Raw genomic sequence first — 19,677 nt, 5'->3', positions numbered from 1 at the left:
TCACTGCCACCTCTATACTGCACTCCTGCGTCCGTATCTACTCTTATAGTTATACTGCCATTGTCTCACATCACTGCCACCTCTATACTGCACTCCTGCGTCCGTATCTACTCTTATAGTTATACTGCCATTGTCTCACATCACTGCCACCTCTATACTGCCCTCCTGCGTCTACTCTTATAGTTATACTGCCATTGTCTCCCATCACTGCCACCTCTATACTGCACTCCTGCGTCTACTCTTATAGTTATACTGCCATTGTCTCACATCACTGCCACCTCTATACTGCACTCCTGCGTCTGTATCTACTCTTATAGTTATACTGCCATTGTCTCACATCACTGCCACCTCTATACTGCACTCCTGCGTCCGTATCTACTCTTATAGTTATACTGCCATTGTCTCACATCACTGCCACCTCTATACTGCACTCCTGCGTCCGTATCTACTCTTATAGTTATACTGCCATTGTCTCACATCACTGCCACCTCTATACTGCCCTCCTGCGTCTACTCTTATAGTTATACTGCCATTGTCTCACATCACTGCCACCTCTATACTGCCCTCCTGCGTCTACTCTTATAGTTATACTGCCATTGTCTCACATCACTGCCACCTCTATACTGCACTCCTGCGTCTACTCTTATAGTTATACTGTCATTGTCTCACATCACTGCCACCTCTATACTGACCTCCTGCGTCTACTCTTATAGTTATACTGCCATTGTCTCACATCACTGCCACCTCTATACTGCCCTCCTGCGTCTACTCTTATAGTTATACTGCCATTGTCTCACATCACTGCCACCTCTATACTGCACTCCTGCGTCTGTATCTACTCTTATAGTTATACTGCCATTGTCTCACATCACTGCCACCTCTATACTGCACTCCTGCGTCCGTATCTACTCTTATAGTTATACTGCCATTGTCTCACATCACTGCCACCTCTATACTGCACTCCTGCGTCCGTATCTACTCTTATAGTTATACTGCCATTGTCTCACATCACTGCCACCTCTATACTGCCCTCCTGCGTCTACTCTTATAGTTATACTGCCATTGTCTCACATCACTGCCACCTCTATACTGCCCTCCTGCGTCTACTCTTATAGTTATACTGCCATTGTCTCACATCACTGCCACCTCTATACTGCCCTCCTGCGTCTACTCTTATAGTTATACTGCCATTGTCTCACATCACTGCCACCTCTATACTGCACTCCTGCGTCTGTATCTACTCCTATAGTTATACTGCCATTGTCTCACATCACTGCCACCTCTATACTGCACTCCTGCGTCTACTCTTATAGTTATACTGTCATTGTCTCACATCACTGCCACCTCTATACTGCACTCCTGCGTCTACTCTTATAGTTATACTGCCATTGTCTCACATCACTTACTTCCACTGTCTAATTTGTCATTGTCATACATCAGCCTATTGTGTGTCCTGACATAGTTTTATTATCATTGTTTAGCATCATTACTTCTTCTATCACTGTATTATTATCACCCATCTGCCTCTCCTCCCCACCTCCTTCTATTGCTAGAGCATCTACATCCTTTGCCTCTGCCCCACTGCCATAGTGCTTCTACCTCTTCTCCATAAGCCCCAACCCCAGGTTCCAACCTATACCTACTATAATCCATCTTCCTCCACCACTATACCCATCCACTCTGCTACAAAATCACACACTCTCGCTGTGCCTCCAACCCCTCCAATCTCTTCTCCATACCTGCTATCTCCAACCTCCCATTCTCCTGTGCGCTCTGAAATGTTAGATCCTTCTTCCCACCTCACCTCTTTCCCCGCCCTTTATCTATGACACCCAATCCCGCCTCCTCTCTGCACTGTTTCACCCATCTCTCTGCTCTTCTGATTTCAACTCCCTGATTACTCATCTGCCCCCTCATGTCCTCCAGCACAGCCCCTTCCTCTTCCTCCATCCCCTCATTAAATTATCCCCATCACTTCACAACATATTGGTATCCTTTGCTCCTACCACCCTTCCTATTCCTCCTTCTGTCACGCCCCCTATGAATTCCTCCTTTGAGGTTCACTCCATCTTCTGCCCATCCAGTTCTGCATTGCCATCATTTATCATCCCCAGGACCTGTCTCCCAATTCCTTGATAACTTGCTTGGCTCTGACCTATCTTTGACGCTAAGTGAAATGGACAGGAGAATCATTGGTGCGGGGATATAGATGAGAGGGATGGGGGCGAAAATGGTGCGGGAGGTAAAAATGAGAGAGACAGGAAAGAAAATGGTGCAGTGGGGGCAGTAAGTGAGAGGCACGGGGTAGAAGATGGTGCGGGTGGATAGCTGAGAGGGACAGGAGAGTATATGGTGCAGTGGGGAGAATAGGTGAGAAGGACAGGGGAGAAGATGGTGCAGGGGATAGGTGAGAGGGATGAGGGAGAAGATGGTGTGGGGGATAGGTGAGAGGGATGAGGGAGAAGATGGTGTGGGGGATAGGTGAGAGGGACAGGGGAGAAGATGGTGCAGGGGGGGTAGGTGAGAGGGATGAGGGAGAAGATGGTGTGGGGGATAGGTGAGAGGGACAGGGGAGAAGATAGTGCAGGGGATAGGTGAGAGGGATGGAGGAGCAGATGGTGCAGGAGGACATGTGAGAAGGATGGGAAGAAGAGGGTGCATGGGGATAGGTGAGAGGAACAGAGGATAAGGGGATGGAGGAGCAGATGGTGCTGTGAGGGGAATCCAGAAAGATTACCACTACATGTTGGGGATTCTCAGAGCCTGATTCATGTTCGGACATAAGTCTGTTTTCGTGCTGTGTCTTGTGTGAAGTAACTCTGCACAGGCCCAGAAACGGACCTTAGGTCAACGAACACAATTGCATGCAATGCAGGTCTGAACGTAAATGACACTTGCAACTGCCTACGACTTGAGAAGCAGAACGGGGGAGGGAAAGGGTGGATGAGCGTAGGCGACGTCCATCAGTCTGTTCACAAACTATGGACTAAGCTGAGGTATTGAGGAGCTCATTCCTCATGTGTAACAAAAGGATGAAGTGTAGTCTTGTTTATAAGAATATATGTGCTGGGATGTGTCTACATCGCAGCATAAATCAGCAGATTGTGGCATTCCTAGACTTGTGTGAATTACATTCACTCTATATATTAACAATTTATGAAAGCGCTGGATCTTTGTCATCTCTAATGGGGTCCTACTGACATGTCTTCTCCTTCTTAGATCATCGAACAAAGTTATAATGAATCCTACATTAGTCGAAATGCTCCTGATTCACAGTCAATTGATGCTGGACTACTACGGACTCTTTGGTCTCTTTCAGTTGCCATTTTCTCTATTGGTGGGATGATGTCTTCACTCTGTGTAGGAGTCGTATCTCAGTGGCTTGGGCGGTGAGTGGAACTTCTGGGTAAGCTATGGTATTGAGTAATAAAGTATAGGCTTGCAGATACTCTGCAAAGATCCATTGAAGAGGCAGCACATGGATTCACAGGCCAGATTGGCAGTGTCAGGACTGTTGAGAGGATGCCTGGCCCCTGTGAAGCTGCTTCTTATGCCCCACTCCGACGCTAGCCTTCATGTGCAGCCTTGGCAAAAGCCAGTGCTGCATAGAAAACCTTGGAAGCATGACCATGCTGATGCCCCCAGGCTCCATGCACAGCTTCAGGAAAGCAGGGCTGCGCATGAAGCCTACGTGCTGTAACCACATGAACTAATATAAAGTTATTGGTCCGTGCCGTCACTGTCCTCCACCACAATCCACTTAATGGGCCTGGAGCCCCATCTGCCCTCCCTTAATCACCACCAGCGGACAATGTTGGCCTATGTGTAGTCATCACCCAACAGCATTAATACTCTTAAGAGAAGCCAAAAGTCATCCAGCCATTTGGTCAAGACCCGAACACCCAGATCTTGTCCAATTTGGCAATCTGTGAAAGTGGCCAAATTGAATGATTATACTTTTGCTTGACACTCTGGTTGATCGTCAAGATGGGCCCCTGTGTGACTATTTGCTGAGCATCAGGATGGGCGCCTAAGCAACCCTCTGGTTGAGTGTCAGTATGGAACCATGTATGACTCTCTGGCTGAGATTCATGATGAGCCTTTGTGTGACTCTCTGTTTGAGTGTCAAGATGGGACTATGTGTGACTCTCTGTTTGAGTGTCAGGATGGGACTATATGTGACTCTCTGGTTGAGTGTCAGGATGGGAACATGTGTGACTCTCTGGATGAGATTCATGATGGGCTTTTGTGTGACTCTCTGGTTAAGTGTCAGGATGGGACTATATGTGACTCTCTGGTTGAGTGTCAGTATGGGAACATGTGTGACTCTCTGGATGAGATTCATGATGAGCCTTTGTGTGACTCTCTGGATGAGTGTCAGGATGGGACCATATATGACTATTGGCTGAGATTCATGATGGGCCTCTGTGTGACTCTCTGGATGAGTATCAGGATGGGACCATGTGTGACTCTCTGGCTGAGATTCATGATGGGCTTTTGTGTGACTCTCTGGTTAAGTGTCAGGATGGGACCATGTGTGACTCTCTGGTTGAGTATCAGGATGGGACCATGTGTGACTCTCTGGTTGAGTATCAGGATGGGACCATGTGTGACTCTCTGGTTGAGTATCAGGATGGGACCATGTGTGACTCTCTGGTTGAGTATCAAGATGGGACCATTTGTGGTGTTTTTAAAGTATCCAATAAATAAAGTAGAACTAACCCTGACATAAAGCTTCAGTAGTTGAACATCGGAGATCTGAGGAGCAGTGGTATAGTCTTGCCATGGGGAGTGTGGGTACATACTGACTATTAGTTCTAAATATTGATATCTATCTATATATTAATGACAGTGAGTGAGCAGTGAAGGCAGTCGCATGTTGGTCATGTACAGAAGTCTCAGAATGTTTCTCCTAATGATATTTTCCTCTCTCTCCTTGTACATATTTGTATGTCTTCCATCTGGTCATGTGTCACACGGAGCAGGAAGCGAGCAATGATTGTCAATAATATTTTTGCATTCATTGGTGGAAGTCTGATGGGACTGTCCCAAATCAGCCAATCATATGAGATGATGATCGTCGGGAGATTCATCATTGGAGCCTATTCAGGTATGAAGTGTTCACGACAGCAGATTATCACTCCTTTATTCCCATTCTGCCAAACATCTGCAGAATAGTATTTATTTCATTCAGCCCCATCACAACTTTGTCATTGTTCAACATGCAGAGTATCCCTGAGTCCTTATCCATCCAGAGTCCTGCAGACTATCACTCGCTGAGTCCTTATCCATCCAGAGTCTGCAGACTATCACTCGCTGAGTCCTAATCCATCCAGAGTCTGCAGAGTATCACTCACTGAGTCCTTATTCATCCAGAGTCCTGCAGAGTATCACTCACTCAGTCCTTATTCATCCAGAGTCCTGCAGAGTATCACTCACTGAGTCCTAATCCATCCAGAGTCTGCAGAGTATCACTCACTGAGTCCTTATTCATCCAGAGTCCTGCAGAGTATCCCCGAGTCCTTATCCATCCAGAGTCTGCAAAGTATTACTCACTGAGTCCTTATTCATCCAGAGTCCTGCAGAGTATCACTCACTGAGTCCTTATTCATCCAGAGTCCTGCAGACTATCACTCGCTGAGTCCTTATCCATCCAGAGTCCTGCAGAGTATCACTCACTGAGTCCTTATTCATCCAGAGTCCTGCAGAGTATCACTCACTGAGTCCTTATCCATCCAGAGTCCTGCAGAGTATCACTCACTGAGTCCTTATCCATCCAGAGTCTGCAGAGTATTACTCACTGAGTCCTTATCCATCCAGAGTCCTGCAGAGTATCACTCACTGAGTCCTTATTCATCCAGAGTCCTGCAGACTATCACTCGCTGAGTCCTTATCCATCCAGAGTCCTGCAGAGTATCACTCACTGAGTCCTTATTCATCCAGAGTCCTGCAGAGTATCACTCACTGAGTCCTTATCCATCCAGAGTCCTGCAGAGTATCACTCACTGAGTCCTTATTCATCCAGAGTCCTGCAGACTATCACTCGCTGAGTCCTTATCCATCCAGAGTCCTGCAGAGTATCACTCACTGAGTCCTTATCCATCCAGAGTCTGCAGAGTATCACTCACTGAGTCCTTATCCATCCAGAGTCCTGCAGAGTATCACTCACTGAGTCCTTATTCATCCAGAGTCCTGCAGACTATCACTCGCTGAGTCCTTATCCATCCAGAGTCCTGCAGAGTATCACTCACTGAGTCCTTATTCATCCAGAGTCCTGCAGAGTATCACTCACTGAGTCCTTATCCATCCAGAGTCCTGCAGAGTATCACTCACTGAGTCCTTATCCATCCAGAGTCCTGCAGAGTATTACTCACTGAGTCCTTATCCATCCAGAGTCCTGCAGAGTATCACTCACTGAGTCCTTATCCATCCAGAGTCTGCAGAGTATCACTCACTGAGTCCTTATCCATCCAGAATCCTGCAGAGTATCACTTACTGAGTCCTTATCCATCCAGAGTCCTGCAGAGTATCACTCACTGAGTCCTTATCCATCCAGAATCCTGCAGAGTATCACTCACTGAGTCCTTATCCATTCAAAATCCTGCAGAGTATCACTCACTGAGTATCCATCCAGAGTCCTGCAGACTATCACTCACTGAGTCCTTATCCATCCAGAGTCCTGCAGACTATCACTCACTGAGTCCTTATCCATCCAGAGTCCTGCAGACTATCACTCTCTGAGTCCTTATCCATCCAGAGTTTGCAGAGTATCACTCACTGAGTCCTTATCCATCCAGAATCCTGCAGAGTATCACTTACTGAGTCCTTATCCATCCAGAGTCGGCAGACTATCACTCACTGAGTCCTTATCCATCCAGAATCCTGCAGAGTATCACTCACTGAGTCCTTATCCATTCAGAATCCTGCAGAGTATCACTCACTGAGTATCCATCCAGAGTCCTGCAGACTATCACTCACTGAGTCCTTATCCATCCAGAGTCCTGCAGACTATCACTCTCTGAGTCCTTATCCATCCAGAGTTTGCAGAGTATCACTCACTGAGTCCTTATCCATCCAGAATCCTGCAGAGTATCACTTACTGAGTCCTTATCCATCCAGAGTCTGCAGACTATCACTCACTGAGTCCTTATCCATCCAGAGTCCTGCAGAGTATCACTCACTGAGTCCTACAGAGCATCACTCACACACACGATATAAAGGAAATGGATATAGGGCCTCATTTATGTTAGGAGTAAAGCCAATTATAAAAAAGAAACACATTTTCACCAGAGAGTACAAGTCACAAGAGGTACAAATGCATTTATTTATTTTTGTGCATGTAGCTGAGTCAGTGATTTAGAGTTGAGCTAGAACACACCCTCTCCCAACTCTAAATCTGTCTGCACATTTTATTTTGCTCCCCGGGAGAAGATTTGGATTGCTGCTAACTCTGAATGGAGGTAATTTTGTGCAATGTCCACACAATAGACGTTATAAACGAGAATGTTTGATTCTCGCATTGTGTTACCATGGAAGAAAGATGAAATATTATATATATAATTGTTTCCTTCTGCTTCGGTTCCTATTGCACCGGACTCCAGGCATAACATTGTAAGACTTGGAATTTGGGGCTTCCACCTTCTTCTGGTTGCTCAGACTCAGAATCTCCTCCAGGTGGCGCTTGTCATCTCTTTCTTTTCTGATTTTCCTCTCAGCCTGCCCAACGGGATCACATAAAGTATTATTATCACCATCTCCATGTGCTAGATACAATTAGGCAAAAAGTATTTTTAAAATGAATGTCCCATTAGACATATATTGCAATGCAGAGGGGGGAGGGTGTGTGCATAGGGTACAACTCAGGAAAACTGCAAGAGATACATGGAGTAAGGAAACTAAGAGCTTACAATCTAATAGGAAAGTAGGGAACAGGGATTTTCATTAATACATTGTTATTTATATAGAGGGAACTATTAGAATGAGCTCACAAAGGGGTTATTATCTCATTTCAGGGGCAAATTTGACAGTGTAGACGTCCACTTGTTTATAGGCAGTATATTATTAGGTGTATAAGAGAGTACAAACAGATAACGTCTGACCTATGCCACCTGTCCTTATTCTTTCACGTTTTTACCTGTATGAAAATGAGACAAATTGCCATGGCTTAGACTAACTCTGAGATGTGAGACTGTTTTATGGAATAGGAGCTAAGCAGAAGCCAAAAGCAAAACTCTGAGACTGTATTGGTAGAACTGAACCTCAATATACCATCTGATAGAACATATCGCTCTGGACTCTGGCTGCAGAACATTCCTCATGGAGCTGCGCCTGTGTGATTTATAGGCTGCTCTAGATCCATAATCATATTCTCCCTGTATTACCGCAGGTCTGGCTTCTGGGTTGGTACCTATGTATGTCGGAGAGATCTCCCCAACTCACCTCCGAGGCGCCCTAGGAACCCTTCATCAGTTATCTCTGGTAATCGGTATTCTCATAGCTCAGGTAATTAGCTAGATAGTAAAAGGTCTTCTGTGTATGGCTATGTATGTCCTCTATATCTACAAATCCACCCATATTCGCTAATATATCTCATGTTCCATCTTCACTCTTCCCGGACTCCCTATTATCTCTCCTGTTTCCCAAATATCTCTCCTCTTACATCTTCTCTCTCTTAATTCCTTTTTATCTCTCCTGTCCCATCTTCTCTCTCCCGATTCTCTATTATCTCTCCTGTCCCCTCTTCTCTCTCCCAATTCTCTATTATCTCTCCTGTTCCATTTTCTATCTCCTAATTCCTTATTATCTCTCCTGTCCCTTCTTCTCTCTCCCGATTCCTTATTATCTCTCCTGTCCCATCTTCTCTCTCCTAATTCCCTATTATCTCTCCTGTCCCCTCTTCTCTCTCCCAATTCTCTATTATCTCTCCTGTTCCATTTTCTATCTCCCGATTCCAAATTATCTCTCCTGTCTCATCTTCTCTCTCCTAATTCTTTATTATCTCTCCTGTCCCCTCTTCTCTCTCCCGATTCCTTATTATCTCTCCTGTCTCATCTTCTCTCTCCTAATCTCTCCTGTCCCATCTTCTCTCTCCTAATTCCCTATTATCTCTCCTGTCCCATCTTCTCTCTCCTAATTCCCTATTATCTCTCCTGCCCCATCTTCACTCTCCCGATTCCCTATTATCTCTCCTGTCCCCTCTTCTCTCTCCCAATTCTCTATTATCTCTCCTGTCCCCTCTTCTCTCTCCTAATTCTCTATTATCTCTCCTGTCCCATCTTCTCTCTCCCAATTCTCTATTATCTCTCCTGTCCCATCTTATGTCTCCTAATTCCCTATTATCTCTCCTGTCCCCTCTTCTCTCTCCCAATTCTCTATTATCTCTCCTGTCCCCTCTTCTCTCTCCCAATTCTCTATTATCTCTCCTGTCCCATCTTATGTCTCCTAATTCCCTATTATCTCTCCTGTCCCCTCTTCTCTCTCCCAATTCTCTATTATCTCTCCTGTTCCATTTTCTATCTCCCGATTCCTTATTATCTCTCCTGTCCCCTCTTCTCTCTCCCAATTCTCTATTATCTCTCCTGTCCCCTCTTCTCTCTCCTAATTCTCTATTATCTCTCCTGTCCCATCTCCTCTCTCCCAATTCTCTATTATCTCTCCTGTCCCATCTTATGTCTCCTAATTCCCTATTATCTCTCATGTCCCCTCTTCTCTCTCCCAATTCTCTATTATCTCTCCTGTCCCCTCTTCTCTCTCCCAATTCTCTATTATCTCTCCTGTCCCATCTTATGTCTCCTAATTCCCTATTATCTCTCCTGTCCCCTCTTCTCTCTCCCAATTCTCTATTATCTCTCCTGTTCCATTTTCTATCTCCCGATTCCAAATTATCTCTCCTGTCTCATCTTCTCTCTCCTAATCTCTCCTGTCTCATCTTCTCTCTCCTAATTCTCTATTATCTCTCCTGCCCCATCTTCACTCTCCCGATTCCCTATTATCTCTCCTGTCCCCTCTTCTCTCTCCCAATTCTCTATTATATCTCCTGTCCCATCGTCTCTCTCCTAATTCTCTATTATCTCTCCTGTCCCCTCTTCTCTCTCCTAATTCCCTATTATCTCTCCTGTCCCATCTTCTCTCTCCTAATTCCCTATTATCTCTCCTGTCCCATCTTCTCTCTCCTGATTCCCTATTATATCTCCTGTCCCATCTTCTCTCTCCTACTTCCCTATTATCTCTCCTGTCCCATCTTCTCTCTCCTACTTCCCTATTATCTCTCCTGTCCCATCTTCTCTCCTAATTCCCTATTATCTCTCCTGTCCCATCTTCTCTCTCCTGATTCCCTATTATCTCTCCTGTCCCATTTTCTCTCTCCCGAATCCCTATTATCTCTCCTGTCCCATCTTCTCTCTCCTAATTCCCTATTATCTCTCCTGTCCCATCTTCTCTCTCCTGATTCCCTATTATCTCTCCTGTCCCATTTTCTCTCTCCCGAATCCCTATTATCTCTCCTGTCCCATCTTCTCTCTCCTAATTCCCTATTATCTCTCCTGTCCCATCTTCTCTCTCCTAATTCCCTATTATCTCTCCTGTCCCATCTTCTCTCTCCTGATTCCCTATTATATCTCCTGTCCCATCTTCTCTCTCCTACTTCCCTATTATCTCTCCTGTCCCATCTTCTCTCTCCTAATTCCCTATTATCTCTCCTGTCCCATCTTCTCTCTCCTAATTCCCTATTATCTCTCCTGTCCCATCTTCTCTCTCCCGAATCCCTATTATCTCTCCTGTCCCATCTTCTCTCTCCTAATTCCCTATTATCTCTCCTGTCCCATCTTCTCTCTCCCGAATCCCTATTATCTCTCCTGTCCCATCTTCTCTCTCCTAATTCCCTATTATATCTCCTGTCCCATCTTCACTCTCCCGAATCCCTATTATCTCTCCTGTCCCATCTTCTCTCTGCTAATTCCCTATTATCTCTCCTGTCCCATCTTCTCTCTCCTAATTCTCTATCTTTCGCTCCTTCCAGTCCTATGTTGTCTCACCAATGTCCTCTTTAACGCTATCTCATTATTGTTCCTTCTCCTCAGGTGCTGGGTCTGGACTTGTTCTTGGGCACCAGTAGTCGGTGGCCGGCTCTGTTCTGGTTGACACTGGGCCCAGCTGCTCTTCAGTCCATTTTGCTCCCCTTCTGTCCAGAGAGTCCTCGTTTTCTGTACATTGTGTGTGAGCAGGAGGGTCAGGCTCGTACCAGTAAGTTTCCTCTCTTCTAAATCTTCGCTCCTTCTTCCTATGCAGTTCTCACATCTATGAGGAAACCCAGATACTGAAAATGTGGTACATGATTGGCCACAACAGACAAGAATTCTTGTTATTATAACAGCGCGTATTTGTAGTGTGTGTGACAGTGAAAGATCACTGAGTGTGAGTAGTGTGTGTGATAGTGAGAGATCACTGAGTGTGAGCAGTGTGTGTGACAGTGAAAGATCACTGAGTGTGAGTAGTGTGTGTGATAGTGAGAGATCACTGAGTGTGAGCAGTGTGTGTGACAGTGAAAGATCACTGAGTGTGAGTAGTGTGTGTGATAGTGAAATATCACTGAGTGTGAATAGTGTGTGTGTGATAGTGAGAGATCACTGAGTGTGAGCAGTGAGTGTGAGTAGTGTGTGTGATGGTGAAATATCACTGAGTGTGAATAGTGTGTGATAGTGAGAGATCACTGAGTGTGAGCAGTGAGTGTGAGTAGTGTGTGTGATGGTGAAATATCACTGAGTGTAAATAGTGTGTGATAGTGAGAGATCACTGAGTGTGAGTAGTGAGTGTGAGCAGTGTGTGTGATAGTGAGAGATCACTTAGTGTGAGTAGTGTGTGTGATAGTGAGAGATCACTGAGTGTGAGTAGTGTGTGATAGTGAGAGATCACTGATTGTGAGTAGTGTGTGATAGTGAAAGATCACCGAGTGTGATTAATGTGTGTAACAGTGAGAGATCACCGAGTGTGAGTAGTGAGTGTGAGTAGTGTGTGTGATAGTGAGAGATCACTGAGTGTGAGTAGTGTGTGTGTGAGTGAAAGATCACTGAGTTTGAGTTGTGTGTGTGACACTGAGAGATCACTGAGTGTGAGTAATGTGTGTGATAGTGAGGGATCACTGAGTGTGAGTAGTGTGTGACATTGAGAGATCACTGAGTGTGAGTAGTGTGTGTGACACTGAGAGATCACTGAGTGTGAGTAATGTGTGTGATAGTGAGGGATCACTGAGTGTGAGTAGTGTGTGACACTGAGAGATCACTGAGTGTGAGTAGTGTGTGACACTGAGAGATCACTGAGTGTGAGTAATGTGTGTGACAGTGAGCGATCACTGAGTGTGAGTAGTGTGTGTGATAGTGAGAGATCACTGAGTGTGAGTAGTGTGTGTGATAGTGAGAGATCACTGAGTGTGAGTAATGTGTGTGATAGTGAGAGATCAGAGTGTGAGTAGTGTGTGATAGTGAGAGATCACTGAGTGTGAGTAGTGTGTGTGATAGTGACAGATCACTGAGTGTGAGTAGTGTGTGTGATAGTGAGAGATCACTGAGTGTGAATAGTGTGTGTGATAGTGAGAGATCACTGAGTGTGAGTAATGTGTGTGATAGTGAGAGATCAGAGTGTGAGTAGTGTGTGTGACACTGAGAGATCACTGAGTGTGAGTAATGTGTGTGATAGTGAGAGATCAGAGTGTGAGTTGTGTGTGTGACACTGAGAGATCACTGAGTGTGAGTAATGTGTGTGACAGTGAGAGATCACTGAGTGTGAGTAATGTGTGTGACTGAGCGATCACTGAGTGTGAGTAGTGTGTGACAGTGAGAGATCAGAGTGTGAGTAGTGTGTGTGATAGTGAGAGATCACTGAGTGTGAGTAGTGTGTGGTTAGTGAGTGAGGCTCCGTGCGTGTATTACTCTGTCTCACACTCTCTTGTCACCTGTCTTTCAGGTTTGCGGCGTCTTACTGGCCTCCTGGATGTCTCCGAAGATATTTCGGAAATGAAAGAGGAGAAGAGACAAATGGACACGGAACAGAAAGTTACTATTTTGCAAATCTTCAGATCACGGACATATAGACAACCCATCATTGTGGCCATAATTCTACAGCTCTCTCAACAACTGTCTGGCATTAATGCGGTGAGTCCACCCCTCCCCCTGCAGGGTGCCATATGATAGAAGGGAAGCTATGAGTCTGTTCCTCCTCCAGCAGGGTGACACAGTGATAGGAGGGAGCTATGAATCTGTCCCTCCCCCTGCAGGGTGACACAGTGACAGAAGGGAGCTATGAATCTGTCCCTCCCCCTGCAGGGTGACACAGTGATAGGAGGGAGCTATGAATCTGTCCCTCCCCCTGCAGGGTGACACAGTGATAGAAGGGAGCTATGAGTATGTCCCTCCCCCTGCAGGGTGACACAGACAGAAGGGAGCTATGAGACTGTCCCTCCGCCTGCAGGGTGACACAGTGATAGGAGGGAGCTATGATACTGTACCTCCCCTTGCAGGGTGACACAGACAGATGGGAGCTATGATTCTGCCCCTCCCCCTGCAGGGTAACACAGTGACACAGACAGAAGGGAGCTATGAGTCTGTCCCTCCCCCTGCAGGGTGACACAGTGATACAGACAGAAGGAAGCTATGAGTCTGTCCCTCCCCCTGCAGGGTGACACAGACAGAAGGAAGCTATGAGTATGTCCCTCCCCCTGCAGGGTGACACAGACAGATGGGAGCTATGAGTCTGTCCCTCCCCCTGCAGGGTGACATAGTGATACAGACAGAAGGGAGCTATGAGTCTGTCCCTCCCCCTGCAGGGTGACATAGTGATACAGACAGAAGGGAGCTATGAGTCTGTCCCTCCCCCTGCAGAGTGACACAGACAGAAGGGAGCTATGAGTCTGTCCCTCCCCCTGCAGGGTGACACAGTGACACAGACAGAAGGGAGCTATGAGTCTGTCCCTCCCCTTGCAGGGTGACACAGACAGATGGGAGCTATGAGTCTGTCCCTCCCCCTGCAGGGTGACACAGACAGATGGGAGCTATGATTCTGACCCTCCCCCTGCAGGGTGACACAGTGACACAGACAGAAGGGGGCTATGAGTCTGTCTCTCCCCCTGCAGGGAGACACAGACAGAAGGGAGCTATGAGTCTGTCCCTCCCCCTGCAGGGTGACACAGACAGAAGGGAGCTATGAGACTGTCCCTCCCCCTGCAGGGTGACACAGTGACACAGACAGAAGGGAGCTATGAGTCTGTCTCTCCCCCTGCAGGGTGACACAGACAGAAGGGAGCTATGAGTCTGTCTCTCCCCCTGCAGGGAGACACAGACAGAAGGGAGCTATGAGTCTGTCCCTCCCCCTGCAGGGTGACACAGTGATAGGAGGGAGCTATGAGACTGTCCCTCCCCTTGCAGGGTGACACAGACAGAAGGGAGCTATGAGTCTGTCCCTCCTCCTGCAGGGTGACACAGTGACACAGACAGAAGGGAGCTATGAGTCTGTCCCTCCCCCTGCAGGTTGACACAGACAGATGGGAGCTATGAGTCTGTCCCTCCCCCTGCAGGGTGACACAGACAGAAGGGAGCTATGAGTCTGTCCCTCCCCCTGCAGGGTGACACAGTGATACAGACAGAAGGGAGCTATGAGTCTGTCCCTCCCCCTGCAAGGTGACACAGTGATACAGACAGAAGGGAGCTATGAGTCTGTCCCTCCCCCTGCAGGGTGACACAGTGACACAGACAGAAGGGAGCTATGAGTCTGTCCCTCCCCCTGCAGGGTGACACAGTGACACAGACAGAAGGGAGCTATGAGTCTGTCCCTCCCCCTGCAGGGTGACACAGTGACACAGACAGAAGGGAGCTATGAGTCTGTCCCTCCCCCTGCAGGGTGACACAGTGATACAGACAGAAGGGAGCTATGAGTCTGTCCCTCCCCCTGCAGGGTGACACAGTGACACAGACAGAAGGGAGCTATGAGTCTGTCCCTCCCCCTGCAGGGTGACACAGACAGAAGGGAGCTATGAGTCTGTCCCTCCCCCTGCAGGGTGACACAGTGATACAGACAGAAGGGAGCTATGAGTCTGTCCCTCCCCCTGCAGGGTGACACAGTGATACAGACAGAAGGGAATTATGAGTCTGTCCCTCCCCCTGCAGGGTGACACAGACAGAAGGGAGCTATGAGGCTGTCCCTCCCCCTGCAGGGTGACACAGTGACACAGACAGAAGGGAGCTATGAGTCTGTCCCTACCCCCCCCCCCTGCAGGGTGACACACACAGAAGGGAGCTATGAGTCTGTCCCTCCCCCTGCAGGGTGACACAGTGACACAGACAGAAGGGAGCTATGAGGCTGTCCCTCCCCCTGCAGGGTGACACAGTGACACAGACAGAAGGGAGCTATGAGTCTGTCCCTCCCCCTGCAGGGTGACACAGTGACACAGACAGAAGGGAGCTATGAGTCTGTCCCTCCCCCTGCAGGGTGACACAGTGACACAGACAGAAGGGAGCTATGAGTCTGTCCCTCCCCCTGCAGGGTGACACAGACAGAAGGGAGCTATGAGGCTGTCCCTCCCCCTGCAGGGTGACACAGTGACACAGACAGAAGGGAGCTATGAGTCTGTCCCTCCCCCTGCAGGGTGACACAGTGACACAGACAGAAGAGAGCTATGAGTCTGTCCCTCCCCCTGCAGGGTGACACAGTGACACAGACAGAAGGGAGCTATGAGTCTGTCCCTCCCCCTGCAGGGTGACACAGACAGATGGGAGCTATGAGTCTGTCCCTCCCCCTGCAGGGTGACACAGACAGAAGGGAGCTATAAGTCTGTCCCTCCCCCTGCAGGGTGACACAGTGATACAGACAGATGGGAGCTATGAGTCTGTCCCTCCCCCTGCAGGGTGACACAGACAGAAGGGAGCTATGAGTCTGTCCCTCCCCCTGCAGTGTGACACAGACAGATGGGAGCTATGAGTCTGTCCCTCCCCCTGCAGGGTGACACAGACAGAAAGGAGCTATGAGTCTGTCCCTCCCCCTGCAGTGTGACACAGACAGATGGGAGCTATGAGTCTGTCCCTCCCCCTGCAGGGTGACACAGACAGAAGGGAGCTATGAGTCTGTCCCTCCCCCTGCAGGGTGACACAGACAGAAGGGAGCTATGAGTCTGTCCCTCCCCCTGCAGGGTGACACAGACAGAAGGGAGCTATAAGTCTGTCCCTCCCCCTACAGGGTGACACAGTGACACAGACAGAAGGGAGCTATGAGTCTGTCCCTCCCCCTGCAGGGTGACACAGACAGAAGGGAGCTATGAGTCTGTCCCTCCCCCTGCAGGGTGACACAGACAGAAGGGAGCTATGAGTCTGTCCCTCCCCCTGCAGGGTGACACAGACAGAAGGGAGCTATAAGTCTGTCCCTCCCCCCTGCAGGGTGACACAGTGATACAGACAGAAGAGAGCTATGAGTCTGTCCCTCCCCCTGCAGGGTGACACAGACAGAAGGGAGCTATGAGTCTGTCCCTCCCCCTGCAGGGTGACACAGTGACACAGACAGAAGGGAGCTATGAGTCTGTCCCTCCCCCTGCAGGGTGACACAGACAGAAGGGAGCTATGAGTCTGTCCCTCCCCCTACAGGGTGACACAGTGACACAGACAGAAGGGAGCTATGAGTCTGTCCCTCCCCTGCAGGGTGACACAGTGACACAGACAGAAGGGAGCTATGAGTCTGTCCCTCCCCCTGCAGGGTGACACAGTGACACAGACAGATGGGAGCTATGAGTCTGTCCCTCCCCCTGCAGGGTGACACAGACAGAAGGGAGCTATGAGTCTGTCCCTCCCCCTGCAGGGTGACACAGTGACACAGACAGATGGGAGCTATGAGTCTGTCCCTCCCCCTGCAGGGTGACACAGACAGATGGGAGCTATGAGTCTGTCACTCCCCCTGCAGGGTGACACAGACAGATGGGAGCTATGAGTCTGTCCCTCCCCCTGCAGGGTGACACAGTGACACAGACAGAAGGGAGCTATGAGTCTGTCCCTCCCCCTGCAGGGTGACACAGTGACACAGACAGAAGGGAGCTATGAGTCTGTCCCTCCCCCTGCAGGGTGACACAGACAGAAGGGAGCTATGAGTCTGTCCCTCCCCCTACAGGGTGACACAGTGACACAGACAGAAGGGAGCTATGAGTCTGTCCCTCCCCTGCAGGGTGACACAGTGACACAGACAGAAGGGAGCTATGAGTCTGTCCCTCCCCCTGCAGGGTGACACAGTGACACAGACAGATGGGAGCTATGAGTCTGTCCCTCCCCCTGCAGGGTGACACAGACAGAAGGGAGCTATGAGTCTGTCCCTCCCCCTGCAGGGTGACACAGTGACACAGACAGATGGGAGCTATGAGTCTGTCCCTCCCCCTGCAGGGTGACACAGACAGATGGGAGCTATGAGTCTGTCACTCCCCCTGCAGGGTGACACAGACAGATGGGAGCTATGAGTCTGTCCCTCCCCCTGCAGGGTGACACAGTGACACAGACAGAAGGGAGCTATGAGTCTGTCCCTCCCCCTGCAGGGTGACACAGTGACACAGACAGATGGGAGCTATGAGTCTGTCCCTCCCCCTGCAGGGTGACACAGACAGAAGGGAGCTATGAGTCTGTCCCTCCCTCTGCAGGGTGACACAGACAGAAGGTACTTGCTTCTGGGGGTGAGTAGAAGATGGAGTCTCCCTGATTGTACAGTCCTTTGGGTTTGGCTGTTAACCTGGCACTTCTGCCAGTGTGGCCTCACTGCCACATACTGATCAGCCAACTGGTCCCCTTTTCCAGGGTTGCTGGGCTACGGTCCTACACCCACTCCTTCATCAGATCCAGTAATCCATCTAATTGCCAACAGAAAAGTTACCCTCATCACGCTTTTGAAATTGCATCACTAGTTCACTCTGTGGGAGGGGACGGTCGCTGGTAACAGGTGCTGTGCTCTGGGATGTTACTGCAGGTGCAGCTAGGTTTGGCGTTACCGTCTCCTCCTGGTCGCTGTCAGCTGACTCATCTGCTGACCCGTACTGCGCATCCCAGGCCTTCAGCGCCTTTTTCATTCGCTCCCTGCATAAGGAATTCATAACACAGTATCTCAGGGTCGGCCTTGGACATTTTACTGTACTTAGACATCCTGGCTGCAGTTATTCCGCTCCTGAATAACTCAGCTCTCCTGACTGGTGCACGAAAAGCCACCTGGGGTTATCCCACCGCTTGCCACCAAAAATCTGTGACAGCTATGTCACCCTGTCTGTTGCTGCTGGGAACCCACTGGGCTTAATTTGCCACCGTTCCCTTTCCTTATCCCAAATGCATCCTCTAACCGCAGTAGGAGGGGCTTACAAATGCCGCACCACTGGACTCCTTACCAGCATCCAGAACCGGGTTCCTTCTGCTTTTCTGTCACTGCTAGGATACCCCCTCGCTGGTACACCTGGGCTCGTACCCCTGACCTCTTCCTATGGATCAGGGTGCTGTTGATGGATCCCCCCTGGCCTGTCACATTGGCCAGAGCTGCTGGGTAGCCGGCAGAGCGGTGGTGCTGGGAAACTGGGTCCAAACCTCAGACAGCCGGGAACGGATTAGATTTTGAGTCTATTCTGTAGGTCACAGGATTTTCAGCATGGAAGATGTTTTCAAGCAGGTCTTTGAAGCAAGTGATGTTTATTTGCAGTCACACTGATTGCAGGTACCAGTGATCAGGTCAGGTGGAACAAGAATGATGATACATTTCAGTGTACAAGGTTTCTCTTCTTATACAGATTTGGATACAGCCTCACAGGGTAAGCCAGCCCCTGAGGTCTGAGTTATTTTTAGTATCAGGATATGATATATGTTTCCCAAACATGGATTTACATGCAATGCAAAGCTAACAATATTTACACTACTCTGTTATGTGCTAACCCTTGATGTTTGTATTATCTGAGATGCAGTCATGCCAGAAAGCCAGGCAGCCACCCCCTGCTGGGTATATAGGCTAAACAGGTGTTAGTTACTTCACATAAAGACTTACTTAGCATTTCCTGCTATCAGCAAACAGACTCCCTCCAGCAAAGTTACAAACCCAAACCTCCCTTTAGTATGTAAGCTTTCACGAGGGCCCTCTTCCCTTCTGTCTCAATACTTATTACTTCTGCTCCAGCCACACTGATTCTGCTCTTGTTTGGAGCTTTTGGAGCCTAAGTAGTACTTGTTTTTTTTTCTTCTGTGCTGTTTGTCCTGTGATGTCTATTATGTGTGACGCTATGGATACCTTGTGGCGCTTTATAAATAAAGCTTAATAATAGCAGAAAATAATAATCTGCAGGATTCCTCCTTATTTAACTAAGATCCAAACCTGTCTTCTCTCCTAGATTTTCTACTATTCTACCGATATCTTTACGAAGGCTGGAGTGGAGCAGCCGGTTTATGCTACAATCGGAGCAGGAATTGTTAATACTGCATTTACCGTTGTGTCGGTGAGATGTGTTATGATTCATTGGTGATGTTATATATAATGTTACAGAGATTAGCAGAAGGAGAGACGATCATAAATCTATAACCTTCACCTTAAGTATTGATAGATATCACCAAACACGGCAGAAAGGGTTTTATTGCAGCAAACTTTAACATATCACTAATAACAAGATGGGAGAGAAGAGCTGTAAGGAGCAGGATATGT

General features: G+C 48.3%; 1 protein-coding gene across 5 annotated transcripts in view; it reads left to right on the top strand.

Annotated features, from left to right (window-relative positions):
* The window catches only part of SLC2A4 (solute carrier family 2 member 4), a 48,639-nt gene that overhangs the window by 18,954 nt on the left and 10,008 nt on the right, over positions 1 to 19,677 (top strand). For all 5 annotated transcript variants that reach the window (XM_075206107.1, XM_075206106.1, XM_075206105.1 and 2 more), the window contains 6 exons: positions 3,220 to 3,389; positions 4,986 to 5,110; positions 8,387 to 8,502; positions 11,079 to 11,241; positions 12,958 to 13,145; positions 19,370 to 19,474. In XM_075206107.1, coding sequence (XP_075062208.1) covers positions 3,220 to 3,389; positions 4,986 to 5,110; positions 8,387 to 8,502; positions 11,079 to 11,241; positions 12,958 to 13,145; positions 19,370 to 19,474 — 867 coding nt within the window. The remainder of the gene's footprint in view (positions 1 to 3,219; positions 3,390 to 4,985; positions 5,111 to 8,386; positions 8,503 to 11,078; positions 11,242 to 12,957; positions 13,146 to 19,369; positions 19,475 to 19,677) is intronic.

Source organism: Mixophyes fleayi, chromosome 4 (genome assembly GCF_038048845.1).
Source record: "Mixophyes fleayi isolate aMixFle1 chromosome 4, aMixFle1.hap1, whole genome shotgun sequence".
Classification (NCBI taxonomy): domain Eukaryota; kingdom Metazoa; phylum Chordata; class Amphibia; order Anura; family Limnodynastidae; genus Mixophyes; species Mixophyes fleayi.
This window is presented reverse-complemented; position numbering and strand designations above follow the sequence as displayed.